General features: G+C 39.8%; 1 protein-coding gene across 1 annotated transcript in view; it reads left to right on the top strand.

Moving 5' to 3' along the window:
- The first annotated feature begins 319 nt into the window (after positions 1–319).
- gbe1b (glucan (1,4-alpha-), branching enzyme 1b) overlaps positions 320–22707 on the top strand; it is an 81484-nt gene continuing 59096 nt past the window's right edge. The window contains exons 1-6 of the mRNA XM_077566657.1: positions 320–525; positions 8727–8896; positions 14044–14159; positions 18268–18393; positions 19508–19643; positions 22174–22264. Of these exons, the coding sequence (XP_077422783.1) occupies positions 419–525; positions 8727–8896; positions 14044–14159; positions 18268–18393; positions 19508–19643; positions 22174–22264 (746 nt within the window). The 5' untranslated portion in view covers positions 320–418. The remainder of the gene's footprint in view (positions 526–8726; positions 8897–14043; positions 14160–18267; positions 18394–19507; positions 19644–22173; positions 22265–22707) is intronic.

Here is a 22707-nt window from a genome sequence, read left to right as displayed (position 1 = left end):
GAGAGAATGACTCAAACCATGAGGTCACCAGGCTGCCTAAAACCACGTTAAAATGAAAATAATGCATTTAGGATTCTCATTTCTTGACATTGCGAAAGAGAATTACATTTAAATAGATTTATAAATATTCATGGTTTTAAAATATCCGTCTGAGTCATAGACCACTGACGTAGCAAGTGGCTGACATGTTGTCAGCTTGGCAGGCGTGACAGTCGCACTCGGCAATGTTCGATTAAACTCGGCTCCTCCCGCTGGTAAACACAGTCGCGTGCTGTGATAGGAGGACGGACTGAGTTCACTGCCTGTCACCGCCAGCCTCACAAAAAGTCACCGGTGATATGCATTCCTGCTCTTTGTTCGCACACACAGCGAGCGGAGCAAAGAGCGGTGCTCGGTGCTCGATTACTTTGGTCTCTGGATGGAAACCATGGCGGCACGGGAGGATAATGTTACCATTCCTAAGTTCGACACTCTCCTCCAAATGGACCCGTACCTTAAACCCTACGCCAAGGACTTCAAGCGGAGGTAAATGCTTCCCGAGTGGCGCTTTGGTGCAGAAAAAAAAATCTGCGCTGACTATCACGCGCTGAGGTCAATGCTTTGCTCTAACATGTGTACCTTTGGACCCCATAATCACACAACCTCAAGCTAAAAAAAAGCCAAGTTTGCAACACCTCAAGGTTCCCCTGCATTTACCTGTGACCTTTTAATGACATTGTGGCTCTTATTAGTCGAGCTCAGACTACAACATTTTGAAGATGCAGTACTCGCCTTGGCTTGGCTTGCGTGACCAGATGAGACACGACAACGACACAAAATTAGTCGCAAACTCGCGCTGTTTTGACAGTTGGGAGTTCTGAGCATGCGCAGGCTAGTCAGACTTTGACAGGCGACTCTACATTGCGTCATCAAGGAGCGCCAGGCATCATGGCCGTTGTCCTTCACTTATAGTCATGATATAATAAATTAATTTTAAAGTTAATGCATTTCAATGATTGTTTTATTTTTTAGTGTATTATTAACAAAATGTCTATTGATTCTTTATACAAAATTTCAACCCAAAATAATATTTAAAAACAAAACCAGTCAGTGAAATCACAGCACTCTAGCAGCGCCTCCTCTCAAACTGTTTTGCTCTATAATTAATGTGATAACTTCATTATTTTTCATGAACAATTAATACCTTTAAAATACGTTTCCACTTGCTGTCGATTGAAGATGACATCACCTGTGCCGAGAATACAGGTAACGACCAAACATGGCTCAGTGGAAAAATGTGTTTTTAAAGGTATTATTTGTAGGCTACAAGAAAAAAATAATACATTATCACATTAATTTTTGACTACATATTAACTTTACTGTGGAAAATGGCTCATTGAGAAGCCAAAAAGTCAGACTGAAACCAAATCGTAGGAAAACCAAAGCAAAATTCTTCTATTTCCCCCCCTATAAAAATGAATCCAAACGTAGTACTCTTCAGATTTCATAATTAATTGAGCACCATTTAGATAATTGATTATTTGACTTAAATAATCCAACTCCACGGAATTTCAGCATCTCTCAGCCTACCACTGTCTTTTAAAATCAGTAGCGGGGACCTTTTTTACCCATTTTTTATCCTGTGTGGGCCATATGAAATCATTTTCTTGTGTTAATGTACTGCAAGATTGTTCCATTTAGCTCCCGTGTGCACTGTAATTGTAATTATCTGTGCCTTTTATACATACGCTAAAAGGTCCACACAAATGCACACTGGTTGGACATTTAAAGCAAATGGCCATTCAGTGGAGTCAACAACATGTTTTTATGCACAGCAGGGTGACCTTAAAGCACTCGGACGAGTTGCCTGGATGTTGGTTGGCTCGTGTTTGTGCAATGTGGCCACAGAGTTAAACCGTTGTACACTAGTTTGAACCTGATGACTTGTTGCAATACCATGGAGGGGGAGGTACTGATTGATACTCATGTTCATGATGCCATGCTCATTTAATAATGCTTCTTTGAGAATGACTGCAATGTGTGTAAGGTCAAAGTAGCTAAATACAGAAGTGCCCGATGGCATAGTTGATGGATGTGTGACACAGCTTGCCTGGAATAGAAACTGAATGGTATTTTTTTATTATTATTATGTGAGTCTAAAGAAAATAAATAATTAGCTCATTCACTTCGACGACTATAGACGTCAAAAAATCATGTGAATTATTTCTATTAGTTTAATAATTTTTCATTTCATTTTTTATGAAAACCTATATTTTTTATTGTACATTAATAAGATATAAAATTATCATGCGATTAATTACGATTAAACGGCCCTTATTTTTAATTTTTTTTTCTTTAACTAGGCCCGTCAGGCGTTTAATTTTTTTAAATTGTAATTAATCACATGACTTGAACGATGAATTTGTTATAAATTTACAATAAAAAAGTTTTTCTAGGTTTTCATACTCTTGTTATCAAAAGTGGATTTTTTAAAAACTAATAGAAATAGTTCAAATTAATTTTTGACGTCTATAGCCGTCAGTGGCAGTGAATGAGTTAAGTATGACGATGTATTAGAGCGGCGACTTCCACACATTTTCCAGATCCAAAAATATATCCGCGATTTGCACGTGTGTTTTTTTTTTTATGTTATGTGTGCATTTATCATTATTTATCAAATTATCAAATGCTTTTGGTTGATTTCCCCTTTTAAGGAAGTGTGGAAAACCGTAAACCATTTGGGGTATACTATACAATACAGTATCTGGCGGCACGACACATTTTTGTTGTTTTCAATTGAAGCCAAGGGTAGTTACTCGCTCCCTGCCACCTCTTAAGAAAAAAGGTTAAAAGAAAACAACAAACTATTATGACATTTAACTAATATACAGCCACCCATACCTGCTGGGTGTTTAATTAAAAACACAATGTTATTTACTTCGATGTCTCCTGTAAAAACCAATTGCTTGAATGGAACCGGATCTCAAAACGCCGCTCAGGGGTCACATTGTTATTATTTTCAATATCCATTTTCATGAGGGGCGGCTTTGTAATATGGCAGGTTAGGGACCACCCGCTTTGTTTTTCCAGCTCGTGTGCCAGGCTCTAACCTTGCGCCGAGAAGAGAAGTGTCAGTTTCATCACACGCCCAGCTTGGGATTGCCAGGCTTCACCGAACCCGAGACATGTGCCTCAAACACGAGCCCCTGCTGATGGAGCTCAAATAATTGTTCCCTACTGTGATGTGTTGGATTGATAGTTGTTCATCTGCCGCATAGTTTTTTTCTTTGGCATCAATTTACAGTTATAACAATATTGGATATCTCAGCATGAGTCGAAAGTTTAACAGTCTTCACTGTTGGTAAATTTGGATTTTCCCTCAAAGTGTTCACAAAATGACAACTTGTTTGCCAAATGCATTGAGCAGATTTGGACTGTTTTTCATGACAGATGAGAAAATAATAAGATTGAGATTAGTTAGTTTTTTTTTTTTGTTTGTTTGTTTTTATAGATACATTTATTTCTCTTGCAAGTAAAACTCCAAAAAGTTGTGATTGTTTCAGTGAACTTTGGTATTTGGCTATTTAAGACACAAAGGTATTTCCTCTTCTCCCTCATTTTATGAAAGTCATATTCCAAAATTGATTATATTTATAACGCCAATGTAAAAAATGAAAGAAAAAAATGTAATAGTAATATTTAAAATTATTATTATTATTACTATTATTATTATTTTACTTACTTAATTAATTAATTAATGTATTTTTTAAACAAATTTCTTAACTTTGTTATGTTGAAGTAATCTACAAAAGTCATCAAATTATCTGCTTCTTGTTGTAAAATTTTATATAAAATGCCCTATAATAGCAAAGTTATTTTTAAATGTAAATGTAATTAAAAACTAGCAACACAAAAAGCCTCTCAAATATGAAAAATTAATCGATTACTCGACAAGTTATCGATTATCAAATGAATCGGCAGCAATTTTAATAATCGAGTAATCGTTTTTTTTATTTTTTTTTATTGAAAATTGTCCAAATCTTTTGATTTCAGCAAACCAACAGTAATTGTTTACAGATTTCTGTAGTCCTTCATGAAAATATAGCTTGATACTCGAAAAGCTCGATAGATTAATCGATTCTAAAAAATATTCGATAGCGACCGCACTAGTGCACATTAAAATGTTATCTCTCGTATATTTTCTGTACATTTTTCATGTTTTTGTCAGGTTAATAGCAAAATGTTGATTATGAACAACCTGCTGCTTGTGGTCGTGCATAAACGTGCGTTTGTGACTTTACACGATGAGGCGCTGCTCAGTGGAGGCTCTCAGGAAGCCCCCGGCATCGTGCGGCCGGCTGGCAGTCTAATCCGCAGCGTCACATAGGAAGTAGTATCTCAAGCTCTCGAGTCTTCTCACCCGGCAGTAGCCCGCCAAGAATCGAGCCAGTTTATCAGAAAAAGACCTTTGACCGCACAGACGGACCCTTCAGATCTCAGCAGCGCGTCATGGCCAGGGGCTGCGCACGTCTGTTGAACTTTGCCCCCCGCCAGCTTCAGCCAGCCGGCCGGCGTGAGCCTGCCGCCCCCCCCGGGCCGTAGTTCATCAGAACGCCAGCAGCCGCGTTGATGATTGCGAGAAGCGGTATTAATGCCGCGCGCAGGTTACAGCCCCGTCGGGCTTTGCTCTGTTGACACGCTTCATTATTTACCCGTCTGCTTGCGCAAGACGGCAGGAAATCTTGCAGCTCGCGGCACCGTGAAGCACTCAAATTGGAGCGAGTGAAAAGGGGCGCGTGTATGCTGCTTATTAACAGTGGCGAGTTCCGCACGAGCCGATTTGAAGCGATTCCGAAATGCTGCTGGTTATTCAGAGCGAGACTGACATTGATGCAGTGACTTGAGCCCAACTAGTGGAACTTCCGATTTAATATCATTAGCTGCGGGCTGCGGGCTGCGGCTGTATCTTAACTTCCATCAGTCAAGCGCTCTGCCGATGTTCAGCTCTCCATTTAGCCTCATTAACGTACTTAGCCATCAAGCGACATTAAGCCAAATCTTGCCGCCGGCCTCAACGTGTCTGGGGATGACTCGGCGCCGCCGGTGTTTCTTCGGGTGGTCTAGACTGCCATGCTAACATCAGTCACGCGTAAAAGACGCGTAAACGGCGTCTAGATTTCAATTGTCTTCCCGTCTGCACGTAAATAGGTTAAAGATTTTAACGGCCCCTTTGGGGAAAGTCTGAGAAGACGGGTCGTGAACTTGACAGAAGATTATGAGCTGGGATTGGAAGATAGCGCTTTAATTTAAAATCAAAACTGCAAGGTACATTTGCTCCCTGTCCCCTCAGGCATCACGGATCAGATAGCAATACGGTTCTTCCTTGAATATTGAAGAATACTTAACGGAGGCAGAGAATGCTAAACCCTGCCTCAAAGAGCAAAAACTGCAAATACAGGCAGTCCTCAATTTCATTGACCTTAAATAGGAATCACTAGCGCGCTAATGCTAATCGCGATTGCTAACCGTTTAGCATACGCTAATTTTATTGGTGTTCAATAATGCTCATGCACGGAAGACAATAAATAATTAGTAGTTACATCCAATCAATTCAATTCATGTAGATATAATGATGTACGTGTGAACTAATTGTTGGTTATTGTTTATTTTTGCTGGTAATCACTAGTGCGCTAATGCTAATCGCGATTGCTAACCGTTTAGCATACGCTAATTTTATTGGTGCTCAATAATGCTCAGATAATTGAGTAGTTATATCCACTCAATTTAACTCACGTTCAACCTTAGTGGATTAAAAAAAGAAGAAGTTAAATTTATGAAAACAGTTTTTTGGGGAGGTTATTCGATTATTCAATGGAATTATCAATAAGATAATCCATTTAAAAATAGTGACAGCCCTATCTTCAATTTACAAACAAAAATAAAATTTGATTCAATAAATAATAATAAAAAAGATTAAATAAATTAAATTTGCAGTATATACTGTATAGACAATAATGCAGTATATTGTCAATAAATAGATTAAAATTAAAAAATATGTCTAATGAATATTTTTACACGTATAACATAAACCATACCATGAAATGAAAAATAAATATGCTTACATTGATGGTGGAGGAGGCAGAAGAGGCCGATGGTGCCGAGTTCAAGTGAGACTGCAAAAGGTGGAAGGCATTATGGCGTGCAACATTAGACATCTTCTCAACATTAGCCCCAAAAAATGTGAATTCTGGATAGTCAACTGTGAATATGAGGGGGATTCTTGTATTATGCTTTTCCCCCAAAAATGTCAAATTTTGCACCTTACAAAGATATTTATTCCGTTTTTTTTTTTTTTATTGGCGCCATCAGAGATATTATTTTAGTGTTCTGTGGGCATCTCTTTTTATTATTATCATTATCATGAATAGGAATGGAGCAGGGGCTAAACTCGAGATAGCAATAAATGTGATCGTTTTGGGTCAAGACAGAGAAGAAAAACTCATTTAAGTTCACACAATGAATCGCCTGCATTAGGAATTCATTACCGGTACAGGGAAAAGAAAAGGAAAAAAAAAATACTACCTCTATATTTGATGAAATAGTAGCAATCTTGATGATGGAAAAATTCACTGCAGCCAATAGAAACACTCAAATAAACATGCAAAACCTTACACAGTGTTGTCTCCACATTACAATTGGTTTAAACATTGTTAGTATTGCGGTTGTTAAACCCTCATGTGAATTCTCTCCAACTACTCTTTCAATTTTATGGTTGGACTTTAAGAAGTATGAGTTTTTCTTTCTTCTTTTTTTTCCTGTAAGCAGCTGCTGAGAAATGGCGGCTGCGTCCGTCAGCCGATTACTCCGTCGCCCAAGGGCATTGGAAGAGGCCAGTGGAAAGCTTGGCATGGACGCTGTAGGGAAGCAAGTGCACTTAACTCGGCTGGCTGAAAGAGGCTTTCAGTACTGGGGGGTTTGGGGGGGGGGGGGGGTTGCAGGCGTGAGGTGGGTCTGTTATGGACACCAGCTGGCTGTAGGAAGCTAAGTGAGATAAATTACAAAGTAGTCGGCGTATCCTTCCTGAAAGGTGAAAAGACAGAGGTTCAGGACAGAATTAAGCCAAGTTGCATCAAAGAGATTTGAAGGTTTTCCAGTATGGGAACACCGGATCGAGGAAGATTTTGGAGTGTATCTGTGGCAATCCTCACGCCTGTGTGCATTTCCATGGCAGTTTTTCCACACAAGAGATTAATATATACAGTATAGCCAAGCCTGGGTTACTAACAATCGATGAATCTGTCGATTAATTTTTTGATGAATCAATTAGGGCCTGACCGATATGCATTTTTTTTATGTCGATGCCGATACCGATTTTGGGCAGATAAAAATACAGATGAATCGGCCGATTCTTAAAGAAATAATATATATATATATATATATATATATATATATATATATATAAAATGCATAAAATTATCCCCCGCCCCATCCTTAAATTTTGCGCTCAAGATTTACTCTGCTTTGAACTTGCTTTACAAGTCCATAGTATGACCTTATCAACAAATTTCATGAAGTATACAAGGTTAGTGTATAGATTTATGTGTCAACAATAAAATAATTCTTACTTATTTACAACTAGTTTACTGTATATGTTTTAGAGTTCATAATTGGGCTGGAAAAATATGTGGATATGCGTGTTAAGACCCCAAAAAATTCTTGGATGTTTGCATCCTTGAATTCTGAGAAAATAAATTCTTTGAATCCTTGAAATATCAACTTTAAATATAACTTCAAAGGACAATGACAAAATAAAAATAAGAATAGAATGTCAATATACTCAAATAATAGCAACTGGAAAAACCTTAAGAACAAATACTGACTGTTCCTGTGCATTTTGGCCTCTTGGGGGCAGTGTGGTGCCGTGGATCCATGGTGTACACACTTAAAGTGAGTACAGAAGAAAGTTCTGATTCAATTATATTAAAATAGCTCATGTTTCACACATTAGGAAGAATTTGTGCCTTTGCGTAGTGTTATCTCACCTGTTGGTATGTGTTTCCACAGCATTTGTGTATGAATATTCATTATGTGAAGGAAAAACTCCCGAAGTCGATGCTAACTTCAGTTTAGCTTTTGAATGGGATCCTCCCTTCGCTTTTAGCATTAGTGCTAGGCTAGCAATGTTTTCAAAACATATTTATGTATTTAAATATACGGTGGATGTAATTCTTATCATTGTCTGTTTAGTTTTAGTGTTTAGTTTTTACACTTAACTCCAACTGGGATATCATTAAACAGTTTAAAGGACAACAGAATAAGCAGAATAACATAGGCTACACACTTGCTAGTTGCTAATGCTACGCAAGCAAAATGGTGCATTCAGGCTACTTTCACAGCGTCGGAAACTTTGGTTTTCTTCGATAACGTTTTAAAGGGTAAATAATCGGCCGTTTGGCCCCAATAAGCAGATTGTTTAGTTTGAAGGTCAATAATCGTCCGATTATAATCGGCGGCTGATTATAATCGGCGGCCGATTAATAGGTTGGGCCCTAATCGATGAATCTGAGGATACATTTTTTGATGAATCAATATTTCAAATATTTGATATATAATATTCATATTTCAAATTCAGTTGGTCACCTTCAAAGCTATAAACCATGCGGAGTAGTAAAGTCGACTAATTGGCTTAAGCCAAACCCGAGTAGCCATTTTGTGTTTTCATGTGATCTTTCCTTGTGTTTTTTCAGATATGAGCTGTTCCAGAAGCAGCTTTTCCAGCTGGAAGAGGCGGAGGGCGGCTTCGACCAGTTCACGCGAAGCTACTGGACCTTCGGCGTGCAGCGCCGGCCCAACAATAGCCTCTTCTTTAAGGAGTGGGCTCCGGCTGCGGAGGCCCTCTTCCTCACCGGTGATTTCAGTAAGTGGACTCTCGGGGTGAGAACACACCTATCAGCACGCCGGGGAGAATTCCCCGCAATGTTCTGGCAATTTCCGCGTAGCCGCAAGCAGGTGCACCTGCTCACAGATGATGTGATGCAAAGAAATGACCCAGGGAAGAATAGTCATCCCCCCCTTTACAGTGGTGCCTTATAGGGCTGAGTTTAACCTTATAAAGCCTGACCCATAAAGTATAAAAGAAAAAATTCAGATTCTTTGTAGATAGAGTATTTATTGGTCCTTTTGAACAAACAAATGAAAAAAAATATTTTGGGGAAAATCAACTTCCACATATGACTTTTAATTTGTGTCATATTAGATACATCCGGTCTCAAGGCTTTAAATTCGTACATTTATTACTGATGGGAGATACTGCCCGTTAATGGATTATCCGTGCAATGCATGTGTCAGATCATATACGGTACGTACGGGTTTTAATGGGGGGGGGGGGGAATTATACTCATGAAATAGAGGGCTCAAAATGTCTTGTATTTAATCTGCTACGTTTGGCTTTATAGGGTTAAAGAAAAAAGTCCATTAATCGATATCAAATAAAATTTTTCCTTTCATAGCCCAATATCGATGCCTAAAACCATAAATCGATTATTTTACTTTTTTTTCTATCAATTCATGAGAAAATAGTATTTTAAAAGCCTAATTTTTTTTGGTATCTTGCCATTTTCTTGAAATTTAATGTTCACATGAATTAAAAGTATTTTGTTACATTTACAAAATGCCTGACATATTGCACTTTAAGACAATTCACTGTTTTCAATGTTAAATTTATAATTACAAATATCGTTAGTTAGAATTATGAAAATGTTTTCATCTCATCCTTGCTGATACTTAAGTGATCATAACACATGTTGCTCTCATTAACAAAAATAAACAAAATCATTTGACCAGTTACTGTTGCTGCATAATTTAATTAAAAAAAATATTGATTGTGGCGTTTGTCTTTGATATTTAAGAATAATAGATGTTCCATAAATATATGTTATGTATATTAAGTCAATATTGGATTGGATTAAATTGAATTGGGGAAATTGACTCAAATTGAATCGATTTAGGAAATTAGTATCGCTACCCAGCGCTAGTGCCTTGACTTAGGAGTTTCATTTTTTCTCTGACCATGCTCGTAAGTCATAAACACTTGCCTTTCAATCATATTTCTCCATTTTCGTTTCATTTTGGTACAGGACCTTACTCACTGAAAAAAACTGAGTCCGATTGTGACTGAAGTGGTGAAAAAAATCTTAACCTTGTCCTCATCTCCCTTCGCTTTACTAAACACAAATTGTGGCTTTAAGTCACAGAGTTTGTTCCCGATGCTGTCAAGTGATTTGATTGCACACACGAAGGTTGCATCTCGACTCAGCGTTTGAGAAGCTATTCAACATTGCTGTGCTGTTGAACAAAGAGAAAGCAGATATTAAGATAAGGAGCAGCCGGAGGTACCTTTTGATCGGCCGACGTGGGAAATGTGGAAAATATTGATCACGCAGGATAGGCTTGAATACCGAAGAGTGGAACTGGTGGGAGTCTGCCTTTTAATTTTTTAGTAGCTGCTTATTTCATCATCGCCGGCATAGCTGATGAGAAATGCAAAAGCGCCGTGTTTGCGCCCAGAACTCCTTTTCACCCGCCGTGCCAACTTTGAAAGTCAGATCAAGTTAATGGTGTCCATGTCAGTCAAGACCATTTATTTTCATCATCATTAGCGACATAACACCAGGCTGCCTCTCGTCTGTCAAATAGATAAACAACGCACCTCACACTCCAGGCCCTTTTTTTTTTTTAGCTGTTTTCATATTGCTCAGCTTTTTTTTTTTTCCTCTCTTCTCCTCTCCATCAAACCTATTAGAGCACTCGACTTTATTGCACAAACCAGTCGTGACGCATGACTCTCATTTGACACAGGGGAGGGGGGAAAAAAAAATCACAACCTAAAAATAAGCATAGCTTCTTGCTACCTGTGCATGAAATGAAATTACTTTGACGCTACGCTCAGCCCACGTTAGATGGCGGAGGCAAAAAAAACTTTATGACTAGGATAGCTGCTTTTGATTGGGGCAAATTCCCAAAGTAGGAGAATGTCAAAATATGAGTATATTCACAACCGGGACCTTTCCCTGCCGGGCCCGGGGTTCGGGAGGGTGCCGCCCATCACCCCGATGCTCCCTTCCTACCACGCGGCTGGAAGTTCGCCTACAATGGTTGCTTCAATCTAAAATGGCCAACTTCCTGTTCAATTTCATACATGGGACTTTGAGACTTTTTTTTTTGTGTGCATCCCCCCCCCCCCCCCATTTTAAGCATGTTGGGGGCTGCCTAAAATACATACGGATTTTCACCAAGATGAACACTAACCAAGTATTTGACTTTTTTGGTATGTTGAGGCCCGCAAAAAGGTGATCAAATTGTCGTAAAAATAATAATGAAGCACAGCAATTCCAAGAGGGTCTTGGAAGCCCGTCTTGGCTTTCTGACAAGTTAAAGTACGCACAGGCTGAAGAAGCAGGAGTTCAGCACCAGCGTTTGCGCCGTTACCTTGTAATTTAGATACTTTACTGATTACTTGGTTTTTAAAGTAGTTTACTTTGATGACTTGATTTTAAAAGTAACTAACTGATTTCTTATGTAAATAAAATAGAAAATATTATTAAGTTACAAAAAAATTACATTGACCTTTTTCATTAAATATTTGGTAAATTATAATTACTGTAAATTGGGGCTGCAAGTTGCAGACAATTATTTTTATAATAAAATAATCTGTGGATTAAAATCATATTTTAATTGATCAATTTCGATTAAAAAAAAACAAGGCATTATTTCTAAGTGCAGAAAACATAAATTATGATTCAGCGACTGGTTTGGTCTGTAACATGTCACGAAAGTAAAAGCCAATGGTTTATTTTGATTCGACACAAAGATAATCAGTCTACTATCAATGAGGTCGACAGAAATTGGATCATATTTATTGTTGAATTCTGAGGATAATTAAAAAGGTATTGAAACAATGAATTGATTATCAAAGATAATTATCGATCAACTTGATAATCAGTTACTTATTGATTAATCAATCAATTAATTGTTGCACCTCTACTGTAGATGAATGACAAATGAAACAATTAAATTACAGTACATTATGAAAATGAACTCTTTTACTTGTGTAACTTTTTCTTTTGTACCTCATTTCTGAGTAACATGACTGAGATTCGAACCCAGAACTTCTCAACTGTGAGGCGGCTGTGCTTACCACTTGCCCACTGTGCTGTCCTTGTACCAATTACCATCATTCAAATGGTAACCATTGACGCGCTTTCCTGCTTGTTTTTACCATCCCGGCACACTTTCCGCATTCATTTGTCATCCTTCATTGGTGGGAAATGTATAGAAGCACTGTTGCGACATTGACTTGAGTGAGAGTGATTACATTGTGACATCGCGCCGTCATATTCTCTGATTTAACTAGCAGCAACACTGATGCATATACTGTGCTGGTACGCTTCAGGCTATAAATCCCACACAAATCCGAGTGTGTCGAGTCACTTCTGCCTTTCACTTTCCATCCTGCCGTTGTTTTCCGTTCATCAAGGGTAAGCAGATATGGATTAGAGACGTGGCCCGGATGGTCGGCGTGATAAATGTTCAGCGTTCTAAAATGTTCCCTTCAGCTGCCGGTAATGTGCTCTCAGCAGGATCTTTGATTCACTGAGTGGTGAAGTGGGCATTTCGCTGCGGAGGAGAGGAGGGCTGGTGAAATACACCGGGCCATTGGGGAGCTGTTTGAGCACAAAGCAGAAAGGCACCAAGTGACTTATTTCATTAACAATCAAAAATAATGAAATTCCCCATGGCAGGCTTTTACATTTGAACATTCGAGGAGGACTGGAAAAGTAAATCACTTTTTTTTTCTTGACACTTTTTCTTACTACTTTTTAAACTTAAAATCCACCCTTGTTTGCGTAGCTAAAGTGAACTATATTGTCTCGGGATTGACTGGCACATATATTACATATCATCATCATCATCATCAAGATGATGACTCCCAACCCAGTAAGGAGAAGGAGCCAGATGGACTGTCATGGAAAGACAAGCCCCGCGTGGCATGTTACACCGACAAATTGAGGGAAGTGGCTGATATCGAGAAAACATACCAGTGGCTTGAAAAGGCTAGAATAGCGTACAGGAACATATGTGCCAAATGATGGCCAAAGGTGCTTGAAACAATCAGGCAAAAATCCTGTGGGATATAATATCAACTGCATATGTGTGCGTGTTTTTTCCTTTCATGTACGTATTCTACTTCATTATATAGCCATCTTTATTTTTAGTCCACATTAACTCATTCACTTGCAGCCATTTTCACTGAAGCAATCCCCTTCGCGCCCGGCTGTTTTACTAGATTTTGACTAATTTTGCAAGGCCCATAGAATACTGTGTTCTATTGCTATAAAAACATGGAACCTACCAAAAGAAAGATTAGAGTCTCTTCTTACTTCAGGAAAAAATATATGTATATTTGTACCTGTTTCCGTTTTGCATCAATTAGCATTAGAATATAGCAAAGTTTCATCATTATTCACAAACCTGTTGAAAACACTGTCAAAAAGAGCTTGTTGCAACATGGTCTTGGCTGGTCTCTTATACTCTGCTGCCACCTGCTGGCCATTGTTGTTTTTTTTTATAACTACCATTGCTGTCAGAAACTGTATCAAAACCTTCTGTATGCTCTAACATTAAAAAACAAACAAACATAAGAAACGTATAAATACATTTTTGGGACTGAAGGACAAAGTATAAAAAACTTATTTATACGTTTTGGGGTTTTAATGTTTGAGTTAAAGGTGTTTAATAGGCTTTTTCTTCCACACCAAACACATTCAAGCATGCCTTTTTGGACCTTGCTTGCCCAAAAAAAGATGGAAGAATACGATTGCCCAAAATGTCTTTATGACTTGAAGAATTACAATTCAGGGGCAACAAAGGTTTCCTGATAGCTTTATCAGGTCAAATCTTGGGTGTGTGTTACATCGAGCCTGATGCTCTTTTTCATGTTTCTGTGCTAAAAGCCGGTCATGTTGCTTCCCAGCATACATGTTTGTTTTTTACCTCTCTTCCTAGATGGCTGGGACAAATTCTCCAACCCGTACACCAAAAGAGATTACGGCAAGTGGGAGTTGATTCTCCCGCCCAAGCGTGACGGGTCTCCCGCTGTGGATCACAACAGCAAGCTCAAGGTAGGCAGCGGCGCATCTTCATGCCGACTTTCACGCCCTCAGCGGGTGCCGTGTCGACGCCGTGCCCCCCCCCCCCCCGCCCCCCGCCCACGTTTCGTAAGATGGGTGCGAAAGGCTGGCGTGGTGCCATGAGCGGCGAGCACAAGGGAGATTACGCCGCGCGTGCAGTACGCGCGGTGGAGGCTTGTTTTCATTTCCACTCCCGTGGGACGTCTCCTTGTTTGCCACACAACGTGGCCCACTGTGGCTGCGGATGATTGTTTTTTAGCGCTTGTGAAAAATTCATCAAGGTTAAATGCAAAACACACACCTCCCGCTTTGAATTGTCTCGCAAGTCGGCCGTGAGGATGGCAAATGCGGTGAATCCCTGTTCACCGCGGGGGATGCTTTCCAGACCCACCCATTCTGGTGAAATGCCGCGATAGGCAAAGACTATATAATTGTTTTTCAGTTGTTTTAATGCTCCCACATGCTCGAAACACATTGATACTTTATTCATATATGTTGACAACTAGAACAACTCATTTTTGTTATTAGAAGGAGTTCAAAGGAATTTGTACGACGGCGTATTAGGGCCACGTATAAATATAGATTTTTTTTTAGAGGGCGGGGGCAATATTCTGAGGGAAAAAAACTCTTATTTCTCGTCAGTTTTTTTTCTCGCAAAAAGTGGCAAATTTGCGAGAGAAAAAAACCTACGAGAAATACACGTAGCGTACTACTCGGATGTTTGTGCCAATACTTTTCGGTCGGGTTTTCAAATTAGGAGATAGTAATGGCTTTAACCATATCATGCATTCGCACTTTGAAACCTTGGGTACTGCCAGTGACAAAAACTCCTCGCTTTGCGAAGGTCCACACCCCTGAGGATCAAGCATTTAAGTGAATTTGTTAAAACAAAAATGTACTTGTACATTCATACATTTTGCCATTTTTTTTGTGTGTGTCGAAACTGCTTCTCTGCGTCATTCACTTGGATTTACCTAAAGTATGCTAGCTTCTGATTGGTTAGTGTTTAGTCAGCTGATGAGGAAGTGTTCTTGCTCTAGCTGCCGTGTATGACTACGAACAAACGTTTAAATTAAGAATGAATCCGTCTCCATCCTGCCTTTTCATTTTATAAACAATGTCCTATTAACCACCAACAAATCCTCACATTAAACTATAGCTACGCTACATGTATTTCTCGTAAGTTTTTTTCTCGCAAATCTGCCACTTTATAAAGTCGCAAATTTGCCATTTTATAAAGTCGCAAATTTTAAAACATAAAAAAAATATTGATATGTCTTTGGGAGCATGGTAATATTTAAAATAGAACGTATTTATACGTTTTTGGAAGCAAATTAGTTAAAATATATTTTTTTTTCACCAGGCCCAATGTGTGTGCAACGCCTATAAGTAGAATAATAATAATAAGAAGAAGAAGAATTCCTAGAAAAACAATAGGGACCTCGCAGCATTCCCATTCCCATGATGTAGTGGGGCCACGGTACATGGGCAGCGCTATTGAGAGGGAAGTCTACAATCTTGAAATAAGATGCCATCCATGGAATGGAAGGTGTCACACTGTCCCAGTACCACTGTTCTTGGGACCCGGGTCATCACCGGCGCAACCCACCACCTCCCCGCTCCCCCACCAGCCACTCCGGACAGGCCGCCTCGCTCCCATTGTCAGCGGAGGTCAGTCTTGGGATGATAAGAAGCAGATGGAAGCGCTGGCACTTGTCCGCCCCCCTGCGCCCCCCCCCCCCCCCCGCGCCCCCCCGCTGCCCGTCAATGGTAGCATTGCCGCCAACTCGCGCTTTCAAATAAACTCCCTCGCCGAAGCCGAGCGCTAGACCCTCTAATGTAGAGCCCTGCGTACCCTTTATTCTGGGCTCCAATTTGTCTCCACGAACAAACGTTGTGGGCAAAGCACCTGCTTCTGATGACGCCCGGCAGGGAAGCATTTTTGAAGTAATCAAACACATTGCCTAGCCGATGCTTGTTTTTCCCGTGGTTTTCTGTTAACGTGCCTGATACTGGCCAATTTGTGTGAAGGACCACCTTAGTGCATTGATTTTTTCCTAATCCTGTAAATTCTGAAGGACGCCAGTGGATGGAACTTGGATCCCCAGGAGGCCGGCTGTAATGAAATACCAGCCCAGGGGGGTTCTGGCCAACAGCACTCGGGCAGGTGGCTCTGGTCATTACTGCACAGGAATAGCCAGAATTAGCCGAGATCTGCGGGTGGCCGAGCGCATACTGCGCGTAACATTGCGGAATTGACTGCTTGCTTTTCTCGACTCTCATGGTTTCATTTATATTTTTATATAGCCAGTTCAGGGTTTACCATTCTGAACCGTACCACAGGGAGTCCATTTGAGTTGTAATGCCTGCTAGAAACTTGGCTTCAGCTGAATTACCCAACAAAACTCAACATAATGCTGCCAACATAAAGCTACTAAACATAGTGCCTTGCTAAATAGCTCAGTTGTTGAAAAATCCTGTTGGGCAGGCCCTCGCAATACAAAAAAAAACACCGCAACCAATCTTCTAATCAATATTGAGCTGCCCTGTTTTATAACAAAAAAAATCCAAATCTGAATACATATACTTTGACAACAAAATGTTTCCATGTTCTTTTCAACACTACATGTAATGGAGATGTCGGGAAGATGACCCAAACTTGTGACCTCAGAGAAGGACTGGACTCGGACTGATTCATACATCCTCAATCTCCTCAGGTTGTCCGGCCAGAACAATAAAGAAGACCGTTCACTATCATGCTACTCTTTATTGAGGAGTTGCGATGATGATGATGCTTCTATTTGTGTAATTGTGTGGGATTATTTGTAAATCATTTGTTTGGAATATTTATGGTTTCTAAAAAATTGAAAAATAAAAAAAGAGAATGAGTAGTGTATGATACAAATAATCTAGTGTTCTACATGAAAGTAACAATTCGACCCAATTTGGCTAGTTTAACTAGCTTCTATAACATAGGACGGCCATGGACGGAGTTATTCAAGCAACAATATACAGGGTGTCCATAAAGTCTCTTTACCATTTCAAAAATTTATTAAAAATGCAATTGATTAGATATTTTATTTAGATTTGCTCTATTGTATTCAGCGTTTATTAACTCTTTGACTGCCAGACGTTTTCAGAAAAGGGATGCCGTGGGTGCCAGCCGATTTAAGCATTTTGACTGATCTTTCAAGGTCCACAGAAAATTATGTGTTTGGACTATGGAAACACACATACTACCAAATGAAAGATTGGACTCTCATCTTTCATCAGAAAAAAAAGTTTGTTTCTACCTTATTCCGTTTTTCAGTAATCAACAATAGAAAATGGTTAATTTCACCTCTGTTTTGAAACAAACGTCTTTTAACGTCTTTGGCACTCCTCCCTAGGATTTTACTAAACGTTATTTAACGTTTTTGGCAGTCAAAGAGTTAAAGTTTTTTTTACCTCTTCTAATACACTTCCACAGGGGCACCATTAGTTGCACGAAGCACATCAAGACGGTACTTGATTTCTTGCCATGTTCGCTGTAGCATAGCCTCATCAATTGTGGCAATGGCATCAGTAATCCTTTGCTTAAGGTCAGTAATGATAAACACTGTGTGTGTTTTTTTAAACACTGAATACAATAGAACAAATCTGAATAAAATATCTAATCAATTGCATTTTTAATACATTTTTTAAATGGTAAAGAGACTTTATGGACACCCTGTACAACATATTCGACATGAACGTAACTTCTCATGGACGCACAAATGATTAAAGACGGATAGTTGTGAAGTTCACTGAATCATGCGAGTGCTCGGCCCAGGAGGGACTCGCTAGTGGCTAGCAAAAGCTCAGTCCTGATCGGTGGAGAAACGATAAGGCTGGTAAGACGATAAGATTGGTTGCTGAATGTTACCTGCCTCCTACGCCATCATGCGGGTATAATAAACAAACTTAAAGAAAAACAGAAATAGCAAACAAGTTCCCCAGAACACCAAAACACAAGAACAATCAGAACCTTCATAACACTACGCCACCATCTTTGTGTGTCTAGCTTGACTGTTCTCACACTGTGCTTGTTGCTTATAATCGGGGTTTCTTCTTTTACCAGGTGGTGGTTCACACCAAGGCCGGTGAGCGGCTCTACCGGATCTCGCCATGGGCCAAATATGTGACCAAGCAGAAGAACGCAGTCATCTATGACTGGATTCACTGGGACCCCCCACAACCTTACATTGTAAGTGCTTACTGGTTGGCTTCTTCTTCTCGGGAAAAAAAACAGGCCAAAGGCCATCTTGGAGTCACTGTTTATAATGCGGCCAACATATGAATTGCTTTTTGGGACTCGTCAACATGCTTTAATTTTTTTTTTAATATTGTTTATATTAATATAATATATATATAATATTGTCAACGATATGGACCACCATTTGTGGTTTGAAGCAGCCATTTTTGAAACTTCTGTAAGAAAAAAATTGTCCAAATGCAAGGTTTCACCCAGAGAACTTTGCTAAGCCTGGTGGTCCACGACAGACTGGGTATAAAATTCGGCCCAAGAAAATATTTGTCAACGTTTTACGTATGACGAATAACATGCCACGAATCCTATTTGTTGATGATGAGCAGCCCCCGCTGAATTGTATGCGTTGACGGGGGAGACGACATGCGCTGAATCATACTTGTCAATTCGGTCGTTACTATTCATTGACATAGTGGGGGCGGGATGCTTAGCCTGCCGGGGGGACAGGAAAAACTTGGTGGCCCGCCAGGCCTATAAAGCAGTAGGGGAAACCCTGAAATGAGCAACAATCAAAAGCCAGTGGTGCCTAATCCAGTTAGCTAGCTCCCATGTTGCTCGTTAACCTGCTAGGGAGCGAGCTAGCTAGCTAGCTAGCACCCATGGTGCTCGTTTACCTAAAGCCAAACTGTGCAGGGTTTTTACTCTCTGGACCTGGATTTGCCACCACAGTTATCCAAATGTCGGATGACACTAAATTTCAACGCTGTTTTTGCCCACACCGTCTAATGTGGGAGGAGCACGGCATTGAAGTTTGATCATTTTGAGCATTCGCCATGAAAAAGTGGACATAAAGGCCAGTTTATCACTCTAGCTTCAGTTTGTCTTTTAAGCATCCTAGAGAGAGCTTTGTCAGTAGATGGAATGTTCAAGTGTGCTTCATTCAAATTATGGGTTCAAGTCCTTTTGTGTAGCCGTGAGGATGTTAGCGCCAAACAAATCTCTTGCGTAACACAGACAATGTGATTCACACCACCGCAGCCTTTGTCGGAAGATGTTTTTTTCCTACAGCCCTGGGAGGATGTTTTTGCTCCATTTTGGCTTTCCTCTCCAGCACATCCACCCGCGGCCCATGAAACCCACGCACCTGAGGATCTATGAGGCCCACGTGGGCATTGCGTCACCCGAGGGAAAGATCGCGTCGTACAGCAACTTCACCGTCAACGTGCTGCCTCGTATAAAAGACCTGGGTAAGACGTGACGCTTAACATGAAACATAACTGCTTATCAACACCTCTGCGTCTTTATTTATTCATTAACAGTGACGTCTCTCTTGGCTCTACTAAAAAACAAAACAAAAAAAAAGTTGACTTTGTGTCACATTACCCAAAGCTCGATGGAATAAACAGAGCCGAGCTTTTTCCATTTTTTCATGACGGCAGCCTTGAGGAAATCTTACAATTTTGCATACGCGTCTGTGCCTGCAGTGACGTCTGAACTAAAAACCATTCATCAATATTTTGCCCCTTGTGGCCTTCTGCAACGTCTCCTCATTATCGCTTACAGGTGTAATTAAACTGGGTCATACTACAAATCTACCTCAATTGTATTTTTCTCACTTAAATACAATATCATCTTACTTTTTCAGTGAATTTCAGCCCAAGTTCATCCTCACAAAGGAAGAAAAATTTGTGTATTTTCTTTCATCAGGAAACAAAAAAATATTTTTTTATCCGTTTACGTTTTGCAGCAATTAGCATTAGAATATAACTAAGTTTCATCATTATTCACAAATCTGTTCAAAACACTGGGGAATCAATCACGCCTCACCTGTTTTTTGAGTCTGGTCATGTGACATTTATATGCGATTAGTTGGATCGGAAGTCTACTTGGGCCACTTGGTAATGAAGTACTGCCACCAATAGTGAAATTACAATCCATGCTTGTATTGTAATGCTGTAATTCTCTATCCTTAGTGTATTTTGACTCAATCGTGTCACAGACATGTTGTTAGGACACCAGGGAACTGTCTGGAGTTGAGAAACAAATGCATTATTGGTCTCCTGTTATTAAAACGCACAGGAGCCATCTGATAAATGCTTTACCGCAACATGTCTCCTGTCAAACTGCCTACTCGCCGCAGCTCGGGGAATTCCCAATTGTAGTGCGTCAGGAGGTGAATCTCTGCCGTCTTTTTCGAGTTTGTATGGAAATGCTGACACGTTGCCTCAGAATCCGTTTCTTTGCTTCCTCTCCATTGTGAAGCCGAGCCGGGTGCCATCATGCAACGATGGCAAAACAATCGCAGGGCTTCCCTATGGTGGGCTCGACGGTGGCTTGAAAGCCTGGAGTTGCCTTTCGCTCGTGGAAGCAGCTCGCATGGGAGCGTGCTGAGATGTCATACGTGAATGCGGGATTGACGGAGATGACGGCCGGCGCCGACCGCATCTCCAGATGATTCGCTTTTCAAACCAATTTTACATTATGCAGGGATGTGATTTTTCCGCTAATTCGCGGAATTCCGCTTTTTTTATCTCCCCGAAAAAGAAAAAAAATCCGATTTTTTTTTTTTTTTTGTGTATTTCATTGTGTATGCACTCTGACTCCGACAGATAACATCTTCTGCTATAACAAAGACATTTGTGGTATGCTCTAATATGAGTTACTTTTCATTTGGTCATGATACAATTATTTGTTCATGAAATTTGAACTCTTCAACATTATTTATGTGTTAACTTAGCAATCACATTAGTTAGATATGATGATATTCTCAGTGATAGTTTTTAAAAGCAAAGGCAGTCCAATGTTTTTGAATGTGACTGATTTTGAGTTGACTAAAACTGCCATTTTATATGGGATAGTTCAATATACATTGAAAATTTATGCTGTTGTTTTGTCTATTTCTTTGTCATGTGAGTGCATTGAAAGTACTTAAAAACACGGAAAACCCATGAGCGAGTGCCAGCGGCCCCCAGACCCCCGGCTAAATTTTCAGATAATTTCACTTTGGTCAAATCACATCCCTGATTATGTCTTTTTTTTTTTTTTTTCAAAGTAGGAATTTCATGCAATATTCTTCATGTCCAAAGAGGCTTGCTGCTTTCTAATGCGCAAATAAGTGATACAATTTTGATATTAAAAAGTGGAGATAACATCTGCTGACCATGGTGAAAAACTTTTATTTTAATTTACGAAGTGGAAGATCACTCTTCTCAACTGACTGTAGAAAGACAGCACTAAGAACATAAGAAAAAAAAGTCATGCCTGGTAACATATTTAAGGGAATTTGAAATTTGAAGGGTCTGAAAATTAAAATAAATGCATATTTTATACCAATAATGCTGAAACTTTATGCAGTAAAAAAAAAGCATAAATATAAAAAAATCATACGTCTAGGTAGTAAAAAGGAAGGTAATAGCTTTAATTTCGCAATTTTGCATATATGTCTCTTAAATTGTCCATGGAACAAGACAGATTATGGTATTAAATGGGAATTCCGGCAAAATAGTGTTGACGTGTTGCGGGTAACGTTGTCGTTCCGCGTGTATCCCATGCGGTCCGCTGGCATCCTACAAATCACCAAGAGAGACGACAACAAGGCCTGCGGTGATGGCAGGAAATGAGGCGACGCGAGCAGATGGAGGTGTTGCTCTCCTCACTGAATCATGCTGAAAACTTTTACCTGCAAAACAAACAATCCACACAGACAGCTTGATCATGTCACAACAGGAATACATTTCAAGTAGATAATCCGTTTTAAAATGTGTGTGCTGTATCCAGGTTACAACTGCATTCAAATGATGGCCATCATGGAGCACGCCTACTACGCAAGCTTTGGCTATCAGGTTACCAGCTTCTTTGCAGCTTCCAGGTTTGTCATTGTGCTTAGCTCAACGCTAACTCTGGCATTTTGTCTCACAAAAATCAACAGAGGTCTTGTTTGTTTCAAGATCAGTTGAAAATTATGACGTGTTGGCATCTGGTATCGAAACCGCTTTTCATCAGCAGCAGTTGATGCGGCGTTGAATCATCATGTACTGTTGAAATATCAATAAAAATCAATCGATTCTGACATGGAACCAATAATCCTCATAACATTGTAGATCACTTGAGTTATGTCAGTAAGGACCAGCAGAGGAATTATCCCAATGTCTTCACGCAATTTGCATCTTTACTACAAATATTTGTCAAGTCGTGTCATTTCACAACGCGGGCCGTCGAGACAAAACAGAGCGAGCAATTTCCTGCCTGGCGTCTGATCAAGGTGAGCACGCCTGACCCCGGCAGTAATCTCTCTGTAAACACATTTCCAGT

This window comes from Vanacampus margaritifer, chromosome 5, assembly GCF_051991255.1.
Source record: "Vanacampus margaritifer isolate UIUO_Vmar chromosome 5, RoL_Vmar_1.0, whole genome shotgun sequence".
NCBI classification, from domain to species: Eukaryota; Metazoa; Chordata; class Actinopteri; order Syngnathiformes; family Syngnathidae; genus Vanacampus; species Vanacampus margaritifer.
The sequence above is the reverse complement of the archived record's forward strand: the minus strand, read 5'-3'. Positions and strand labels throughout refer to the sequence as shown.